The sequence below is a fragment of the Macadamia integrifolia genome, chromosome 2, assembly GCF_013358625.1.
Source record: "Macadamia integrifolia cultivar HAES 741 chromosome 2, SCU_Mint_v3, whole genome shotgun sequence".
Classification (NCBI taxonomy): domain Eukaryota; kingdom Viridiplantae; phylum Streptophyta; class Magnoliopsida; order Proteales; family Proteaceae; genus Macadamia; species Macadamia integrifolia.
Genome location: NC_056558.1, coordinates 19945586 through 19956080, shown reverse-complemented (window position 1 = coordinate 19956080; position 10495 = coordinate 19945586). Strand labels below are relative to the sequence as shown.

Below are 10495 nucleotides of genomic sequence, written 5' to 3'. Positions count from 1 at the left end.
AAATCGGTAGGGTTTCCGAGTTGAACCGGCGATGACTCGCCGCCTTTTTTTTATTTTTTTTTATTTTTCTCTCTCCTCCGGCAGCCGATTTCCGACGGCACGTGCCGACGCGTCCGGAGGTTTCCGGTGACTTTCGACATACCGTCGAGACCGTCTTCTCGTGATCTACAACTTTTGTGAAGAAAGTTTTCCCATACAGGATCTTTAAGTGATGGTAAAATTACGATTTTTATGATTTTCATGATTTTTAATCAAATCAGGTTTTAAGTAACAATCAAAATCCTCATGTATAAGAAAAATTCAATCGATTCTTGTCCCATGTGGTCTGCTCTGATACCACTTGTTAGAACTCCCTATGGGTTTGAGTTTGAAACCCTATTGAGGAAACCACACAGGAAAAACAAGAACACGAATCTAATAAAATTATGGAGGATCGATTTGTACCTTTCACCTAGTATGCTGAAGATGATTGATGTTGGTCACTCCCACTTTCGCTCTCTTGGCTTGGCTATGGATCTTCTACAGCCCCTTAATCCTCCTTGGTTCTCTCACTTTAGTGGTAAAGTGGGGAAGAGTGAATAATGGCTATAGGGATCCAAAACTTAGTATTTATAATACTGTCCTGCACTCAAAACCCTAAACCACAATGGGTTGAGCCAGCATATCCCTAAGCTTGAAAGTGGACCGAACCGGTTCATGCAATTTGACTCTCACCCATTTAATCAACCCGAATAATTAATTTAGCCTATAAATCCAACACTATTCACATTTGATTCTATGGTCAGATATGTTGTTGGCTACAAATGGTTGGTAGTTATAATATATAAAAACACTATTTAGTGTGGCATCCATCATCTCATTTATTTTCATTCTTTCAGGGTTCTTCTCTTCCCTTTTCTTTGACTGTTGTTAGATTTCTTTCATTCTTAGATTGACATAGAAGCTAGAGTTGTAGGGTGTATGGTGTGATTGTACTACCAACTAATCTGAAATATATCTTTGTAACGCCATACATATTATATTAGAATAAATCCATCCTCTGTTTCAGTTGAAAGCTTGTTTTCCATGGAAGCCTGCTGCCCTGGTCACACCACTGAAGTTTTTCTCAGCAATCTGTGATCTTTATGATAGCCATACACTTCACAAACTGAAGCTCATTGAACCCTTTACTGCAGAACTTGAAGGAAATATATAAATACTTTTGTAGATTAGAATTCATTACAACAATTTTGATGCTCTTTGCATTAGATTGTATACAAACATCTGTTTCTTTTCCATAGTTGATGCCATGTGATACAGTAAGGCAACCAGGAATCCTGGTCCAGGATTAGTCAATCAAAAGCAGAGCTTCTTTACATCAACAACATTATATAGCATTCTGTCAGTTTCCATCGATATTTTTGTTCGTTACTGGTGATCATAGGAAGGAAGAAAATTTTAGCTCTTCTTTTCAAAATATGTAATTAATTACCATTTTAAACCATAGATTGTATGCTATGAAAAACCAAAAAAAAAAAAAAAACAAAACAAAAAAAAAGAGCCTAAACTCAACTAGTTGGGTTCATGTAAGTATTGCTAATTACAAATCCATGAATCTTTGAACTCATACCAAACTACTGAACTAGGAACTATGAACCTTCAAATCCATTGGCTACTATTGATAGATGAACTGAAATCAATGCAAGAAAACTGTTTACTCTAGCAGTCTGGATATCTGCCCATATATCTCACATTTGTTGGTGAAAATCTACTAACAGAATGCATGAAATGTCAAACCAGCAGAAGTACATGACAGTAGTAATAGTTAACAAAACTCAGATTTTTATGCTAACCTCAATTCTAAAGAAGTTCTATGAAACAAGGAAATAGGCATAGAAGTCATTATATTTTAAAGTCAGTCCATTGTTAGCAGACAACAGAGAATAAAAGGAGGATATCTGAGTTTTTGGTATTGAAAATAACAGGTTCAAATGGAACAATTATAGTCTCTAGGTAAAGTGCCGTAACGAGTCTCACCCAAAAATATTCCAACCGAACACTCTCAAATCCAGAACTGAAAAACCTTGAAAATGCAATTTCATCACCAGAAAAAAAAAAATCCCAACTCTTTGTAAACCAGCGGAAGCATAGATAGCAATAAGGTAGAACACATTTTCTCACTTTCAAAGTCTTGGTGGAATCGAACCACCATAACCTAGGCATTAACCCAGGTGCTCTTCCATTTTGAGCTAAAGACTCCTTTACCTACAAAAAAGTTACACGGTAATTTCAGTAGAAACCCAATATTCTCTTATTGGTTTGGGTTCGAGTTCACTCATTCTCACATTGAATTCAACCAAAACGACCAATTGACACCATAACCTGGACACTGTTGTGCATCCATTTCTGTGTAAAATGCAATACCCCTAAGAGAGTCGAGAGAGGAGTCAAGAGAGTAGGGAGTTGGGAGTGACAGAGAGGGTTAGGGCAGAACGATTTCAGATGGACAAGGAGAGTCGATAGAGAGAGGGAGAGAGATAGAGAGAGAGAGAGAGGAAAGAGGAGAGGGGGAAACTTTCATACCTTTTAATTTAAAACGTAAGAGAACCGAACCGGTTTGCTCAACCATGGGTTTGGTTTAAGTTGGTGAATCACTAGTTTGGGGTTATATCAATGGAGGACTAATCTGGACCGTTCATTTCGCATTGTACACGTGTTGACCTCTGTAAAGGGTATTGCACACAATTGCACACCACGAGATTAGAATTTCGAAGGATTTTTATCCTTAAAACATATATATATATATATATACAGCCACAAACATCCTATCCAAACGGAACCAAAGGTATATGTAACATCAAGAAATGGCATTCTGTAAAGATTTTTGAATGTTTACTATAGAAGCTTAAATAGAAATAGCTGAAGAAACAGTCAACATAAAGGTGTCAATTCGGTATGGTATTGGTATTTGGTATAGTTTTGATACGATACAGCAAGCAAAGAACCAAATCGTACCGTATGGAGAAAAAAATTAAATATTTCATTATCGATATCATACAAGCTTGGTATGGTTTTTATTCGATATGGTATACAATCTTTATTCAGTACAATTTCAGTATTTGGTACAATTTCATCAGTACGAAAAAAATTTCTATTTTTTTCCTTCTATGTATATATATTCGATATTTCAGTATGGCATTTGATATTCGAAAAGGTATTCGATATTTGGTATGGTTTGATACATACCAAATGGTTTTATCCTAGACACCAATACCATACCACAAAGAGGGGGAAAAATCATTTTCTCATACCAAAACCATACCAAGTAACCTTCGGTGTGATTTTGGTAACAATACCGAATTGGCACCTTAAATTCAAGAGTCAACCGAGCTTCTAAGATACTAAAGGAGGAAATATTTAGCAATTTTGGCATTGGTGAATGAAGTGAATCCTAAGTTTATTTCCTCTCATGAGTCTTTTCAGTCAAGTCGACTAAAAAGTTCCAAGCAATGTTGGCATAGTTGAATGAAGTGAATCCTGTAGGGCACATGGATTCCAACATCTGCTTTGTGTGGTAGTCAATTCCCTCATATATGATTTGGCACAAATGCCATGAATCAAGTCCATGGTAAGGGCACTCTTGGAGAAGGTCTTTGAATCTTTCCTTGAGCTTGAAAATGATTCACTTTATTTTTGCCTAAATTGAACAGTATCATTCCTAATCTTATTAGTTTTGTGCAAGGGAAAGTATTTCTTTAGAAATTCCACTATGAATTTCTCCCAAGTGATAATAAAATCAGTAGGCAGCCCTTATTAGCCATTTCTTCGCTCCATCTTTGAGCTAGAAAGTGATAAACCTCAGCTTAATAGCATCATCTATCAATTGCTGCATCTTTATGAGGATGCACACTTTCTCAAATTTTCTAAGGAAGAGGTAGGCATCTTCATATGGCAAACAACGAAAATGTGGTAACATGGTAATAAACTGAAATTTAAGCTCATAGTTAGTACCTTAGGCAGTTGGCAAACGAATACATGAATGTTGTACTGTCCATGTGGGGTAGAATTTGTTCCTAAGGGTTTTGGATGTTTCCTTAGCCATATTGTATAATTTTATATGCTCTAAATGACTTTAGAGTTTTTGGACCAAACACTATGCACTGCACAAGATATGGCAATAAATACAACACTAATGTGAAACCTAAATCAATTTTTTTTTTTTTTTTTTACTCAATGTGAACTAAAATAGGAAATAAAGGCACTCTTAATCAGTCTAAAATTGAACACTGAGGCGTCGCCTCCCCGATAACAGCACTAAAAACTTGATTGAGAAATAAAGTAATATCGCAAGAGTATGAGCCATGTGTAGATGCGGATCAATCATAGGGAGGTGAGCTTTATGGAAAATTCAATTCTGACCTAGGAAAAATGTACTAACTAATGGAGTTGTCACAAATTAAAGTAAACTAAACTAATAATAGTGAAAAGGAAGAATCAACTATGGAATTAAATTAAACATGCAATAATAAAGTGAACCTAAGATTAAGGCAAGAGTGAAATAATGGACCTAAAATTATGCAAGCACTAGAGAAGTGTGAAATTTAGGAACAATCTACAAACAATGTAGCCTTATATCGCATACTTGAATAGATCAATATGAAATATGGATTTTTTTAATCTAATATGTCCCATGAGTTATTCAAAACATACATAGCATGAGATTATAAGTAAGATTTTATTGGAAGTTAGCAATTACGCATATGAAAGATAATCAATGGCATACATAATTTTGATTTTACAATAGGGTTTTGGTTTCATGGAATTAAAACAATGTGCACCAATTGCTTACAAGTTACTCTTCGTCTCATGGTTTCATCCAATCCCCAAGTTATGGGATTTAGTTAAGCACATAGTTATTAAATTCGCCGAATTATTCGTGAATAATTCATGCGAACAGAATTTTTGTGAATTAAATGAAAAATTCTGACCGAATCCGAATTATAAATAAAATTCGGTAAAAATTGCGATTTTTTATAATTGGATTTAAAAATGCGAATATATCAGGTCGAACCGATTTAAACCGAATTATTCGGTTTAAACACACTTAAAAAAAAAAAAAAATGTCGAATGACAAAGCCCAAATGCCAAAACCGAGGGTTTGTTTTTCTCATCTTCTTCTTCATTCTCCCAAAACCCACTTCTTCGTTCTGCTTCTTTGGTTCTCCCCCAGATTTCCGCCGCTCTATTTTCAAATCTAATGCTCATAACTTCATTGTGAGTTCATGACTCGTGAGGTCAGGGACTCAGGGCTGCGGCGGGTGCCGAACTGCCGATTGTTTATGCTAGCTTCTCCCCCAAAATTTTGCCACTCTATTTTCAAATCTAATGCTCATAACTTCATCATGAGTTCGTGAAATGGTGAGTTCGTGACTCGTGAGGTTAGGGGTGCGGCGGGTGCCGATTGTTTATGCTGGCTTCTCCCCCAAATTTCCACCGCTCTGTTTCCCAATCTATTTCTCATAACTATGATCGTGAGTTTGTTGCAGGTTATTGGTGGAAAGAGTCCTGAGACAGGGGATTTTAGGTTTTGGGACAGATTCAGCCGAAGCCATGGCGATGTGAGCTCGGGAGCACTAAAGGAGGTTGCTTGACCGTGAGGTTGGTCGGCGGTTTCTTCAGAGGTTGGTTTCAGAGGTTGGTTAAAGGTTGGTTTCAGAGGTTGATACTCCGGTAGTCATGACTCGTGAATCGTGACTCCGGTCACTTAGACTTGAGTCTCTTGACTCTTCTTTGCTGGTTGCAGCCTTGCAGGTATGTGTTCTTCAAATTTTTTTTTTTCATGAGTGTTTTGTTCAAGCTGTAAAATATGAAATGTGTTCTTCACTTCTTTAAGTATGTGCTTTTTCTTTAGTATTTTTTTTTTGTAGACCAATCAATATTCATTTATTGACTCTTCTCTGCTGGTTACAGGTATGTGTTCTTCAATTTTTTTTTTTTTCATGAGTGTTTTGTTCAAGCTGTAAAATCTGAAATGTGTTCTTCAGTTCTTTAAGTATGTGCTTTTTCTTTAGTATTTTTTTTTCGTAGACCAATCAATATTCATTTATATTCTTTGTAAACTATGAGGCTGTGAGCCTGTGAGTAATCATTTTCAGTGCTTGGTTATGCTGGACTCAAATACAACTTCATGATTACAGCACTATGTTTGCAATTGGTTGTTCTCTGCATTTTATGACTGTACTATTCAATAATGTCAAGAAACACTATAATTTATCTGGTTTCATTTTGTGGTTCTTTTTCAACAATTGCAATAGGGATGTAGTAGCTACAATGTGTGAAAACCTGAACAAGTGGTTCATGTTATAAGTTATAACTGGTGGGTCTATGCAGTAAAATTTTTTCCCTCTCATGGCTCAAATTCAGCTAGTTAGATACTCTCATATTGAATCTAAACATCATTCCATTTGGGTCTCGGCCTTTCTAGACTCTAATCAGTTGATGGGTCCTAGCTTATGGGGTTATTTGTTTGATAATAGTTTTAAGTGTTGATTGGTTACAATTTCAGGCTTTGTTTTCTATATAATCTTATGCATTCTAATGAAACTATGGTAAGGTCTTCTTGTTTGATTCAAAAAATGATCATAAGGTGTAAATGACCAATGCTATTGTAAAAGGCTATGCATGTTAGTGGGACTTGAAAACTTGATTCTTTAATTATCCAGAGGCTATTTGCTTATGTAATGTAATTATTAATATGATATATTTGTTTGTTTATATGAAATGATTTATGTTGTTTTTTTTTTTTTTTTTTGTCTCAACTTTTAACAAATAGGAAAAATGGGAAGACAAAAAGATAAGTTTTGGCAACATGTTGATCAACTTGATAGTTCACATTTCAAATGCAAATTTTATGAAAAACAAGTTTTTGGAGGGGTCACTCGAATCAAGTATCATTTAGCTAAGGTTAGTGGTCATGATGTTGCCTCTTGTGAGAAAGTATCAGATGATGTCCAAGCAGAAGCTCTTCTTGCTATTAATTCTGAATCAAGTAGTAAAAAGTGAAAGAGTTGTACCAGTGGTGAGAGTATAGTTGGTTCTTCTCCTTTGACTCCTTTAACTATAACTAGTCAAAGGCAGTCCACAATGGAGGAAATGATCCCTAAGATGGACAAATCAACTTGGGAGAAATCTCTTCATGACCTTTTTATTAAAAATAACATTTCTTTCAATGTTGTTCAATCGGATGCTTTCATCAATTTTGTGAAGTGCACATCCCGTTATGGTCCTAGTGTTCCTATTCCAAGTTATGGAACCCTTCGTGGAAGAATAATTTCTGAAGCAAGAAAGGACCTTGAAAAATATGCTGAAGAAGTAAAATTTTCTTGGAAGCAAACTGGTTGCACATTCATGTCTGATTCATGGACTGACTTGAAGAAGCGGTCTTTTCTTAATGTGATTGGTTATTCCCCGGGTGGTGCTCTCTTTTTGAAGTCAGAGGAGTGTTCTCATGCTAGATTGACTGCTTCTTATATATTTGATATTCTTGACAGAGAGATTCAAAGTATTGGCCCAAATTTAGTGGTTCAGCTAATTTCAGAAAATGCATCCAATTATTCAAGTGCACTTGATATGCTTATTGGAAAGTATCGTTGGTTGTTTAAGACTCGATGTGCAGCCTATGGTATCAATCTAATGTTGAAGGATATCTATGAAAAGGTTTTTTGGGTTCAAGAAATTTTTGATGAGGCGACAAGAATTATTGACTACTTGTACAAGTCAATAATTGTCTTACAGTTGATGAGGAGTTTCACAAACAAGGATCTAAAATATCCTTGCAAAACTAGATTTGCTTCAAAATTTTTAATGTTTCAGTCAATTGTTGAAGTGGAAGAGAAGCTTGGACTCCTAGTTGCATCAGCTGAGTGGAGGAGTCTAAGAAATTCGAGATCTTTTGAAGTAGATCGAGTAGTGGACACTATTCAAAGGGAGTCGTTTTGGAATGATTCAAAAGAGATTTTGAGATTTATGGAACCAATCATTCGAGTTCTCCGTTTGGTTGATGGTGATGGGGCTACATCAGGGTATTTGTATGAAGCAATAGAAAGAGCAAGAGAAGTATTGGAGAAGCTTTATGAGGAAGACCACCGGTATGACCAAATTTTGAAAATCTTTGATAATAGAAGAGATAAAAATATTTTAGGTATCATTCACTATGCAGCTGCTATTTTCAACCCCACTTATTTTTTAGTGAAAGATTCAAAAAGATTCCTCAAATGAAAGATGCAACAAATTTCATTGGTGAGATAGTGGTTCCACAAGATGAGAGGAGAGAATATTATGGACAACTGACAGTATACCACATGAAGTCTAGCACTCTTTTTACTCCCAGTGCCAAGATGATGATGGAAACTAGTCATCCTCGTAAGTGTAATAATTACTTTCTTTTTAAAATTTTTAGTTTATTGTTTCTTATGTAAAAATTACTTGTCCTTTAAAATTGTTTATTTATATATATATATATATATATTTTGCCAATGACAGGGGTTTGGTGGCATATACAAGGTGATGCTATTCCTATCTTACAGAAGTATGCCACTCGAATATTTAGCCAACCATGTAGTTTGGCTACACCCAATCTTTAGAAATTGGATTACTGTAACTATTGTTTCCATCACCCAATGACAGCTTTTTCATAGTTTTTTATTGTATTGTATATTTGAACTACAGTAATTTGCTATTTCTTGGTGTACATATCAAGTTAATTACTTGATAAATAAAAAACATACAATAAATTATAAAAAAAAAAAACGTCCGAATTTTTTGCCCGACTTTTATTTTTGTAATCGAATAATTCTCGAATCCGAATCCGAATCCGATTTTTATNTTTTTTTTTTTTCTTTTACCAATGACAGGGGTTTGTTGGCATATGCAAGGTGATACTATTCCTTATCTTACAGAAGTATGCCATTCGAATATTGAGCCAACCATGTAGTTCTTCGTCTTGTGAGAGAAATTTGAGTGTCTGGGATGCCGCACAAACAAAAAAGAGGAATAGATTGTCAGCAGCGATGTTAGATGATTTAGTCTACGTCAGAATGAATTCGTTGATGATGGAAAAGAGGGGTGAACTTGAACAAAAAAACTTGTTGCCCATTAATCTTGACAGTATTAGTGCCAATGATTTTGATCAGAGCATTGAGGACGTTGATAAAGAGCTAGAGAGTTTATTGGATGATGTGGATGATAGCATCGCTGAAGACTTGCTATTTGGTGCAAGTGCTAGTTTTACTGAGAGCGAGACTCAACCCTTAGATAGTATTATCTGATTTAGTTAAGTACTTAAGTTGTTGTAATGTAATAATTTTTGTTATGCTTTTGTGGATGTTTTGCTTTATTTAGAATAGTTTTTTCTTTTAAGCATGGATGATGGAATCATGGAATTAAGTGAGTCATGGATTGAATGATGTGATTTTGAACTTTTTATTCCCACAGGACAATTTCTTTAGAAATTGGATTACTGTAACTATTGTTTTCATCACCCAATGACAGTTTTTTCCTAGTTTTTTATTGTATTGTATATTTGAACTACAGTAATTTGCTCTTTCTAGGTGTACATATCAAGTTAATTACTTGATAAATAAAAAAAAATACAACAAATTATAAAAAACAAACGTCCGAAATTTTTGCCCGACTTTTATTTTTGTAATCAAATAATTCTCGAATCCAAATCCGAATCCGATTTTTATTTTGTCCGCTTTTTTGATTGAACCCTTAAATTGACCAGTCTAATTATTCTGAGTAATTCTCCGACCGAATAATTCCCGAATCCGAATTTGCTAACTATGACCAAGACACCACAAGGACAAAACTGGTGAGAGAAAAAAAAAAAAGTGAAACCATGAAAACTAGAAGATATCCAAGGACCTCCCCAAAGAGGTGTACCAACTTGCCCTCTCTTCTATCATATCCCATTAAAATTAAATATTCCAACCAACTGAACATGGCCGGTTCTTTAGAAATTTAAGCTCAAATTTGAACTACAATTGGTCAGGCTTGAGGTTTTATCTATATTGCTTATAACTAAATTATCCTAAATAATAAATGGGAGTTCCATTTGGAAAAACATCCTTCGGAGGGAGGCTTTACCTTAAAACTACAATTAAAGTTCCTCCTCCAAATAATATACATATCCAACATCTACCCCATCCAAGTTAATGAACTTGCCATTATTAGCTACGCAAGAGAATACTTTGTACGGGAAATATACCAACATTTAATCAATCCACCTAAATAGTTTTCAATGTTTCAAAATTTCTTCAAATACATAGAGTGCCTTTATAATATTACCCTGTTTGCAATATCCATCAACCATGATGGTGTATGTTGAGACATCAGGTAACCCTGTGAAACTCTCCTTCTGAATGCTCTGAAATAGATTCTCGGCTTCAGCTAGTCTTCCCACTTTCCAGTGACCACTAAGAATACAATTAACAATGCTTGTTACTGGAACAAACCA

At 35.1% G+C, this 10495-nt stretch overlaps 1 protein-coding gene across 1 annotated transcript; it reads left to right on the top strand.

The window, feature by feature from the left end:
- Positions 1-7122: 7122 nt before the first annotated feature.
- On the top strand, positions 7123-9305 carry LOC122064255. The gene is made up of 3 exons (XM_042627967.1): positions 7123-8126; positions 8228-8330; positions 8892-9305. The coding sequence occupies exons 1-3, from the start codon at positions 7123-7125 to the stop codon at positions 9303-9305; spliced, it is 1521 nt and encodes a 506-aa protein (XP_042483901.1).
- The last annotated feature ends 1190 nt before the right edge of the window (positions 9306-10495 follow it).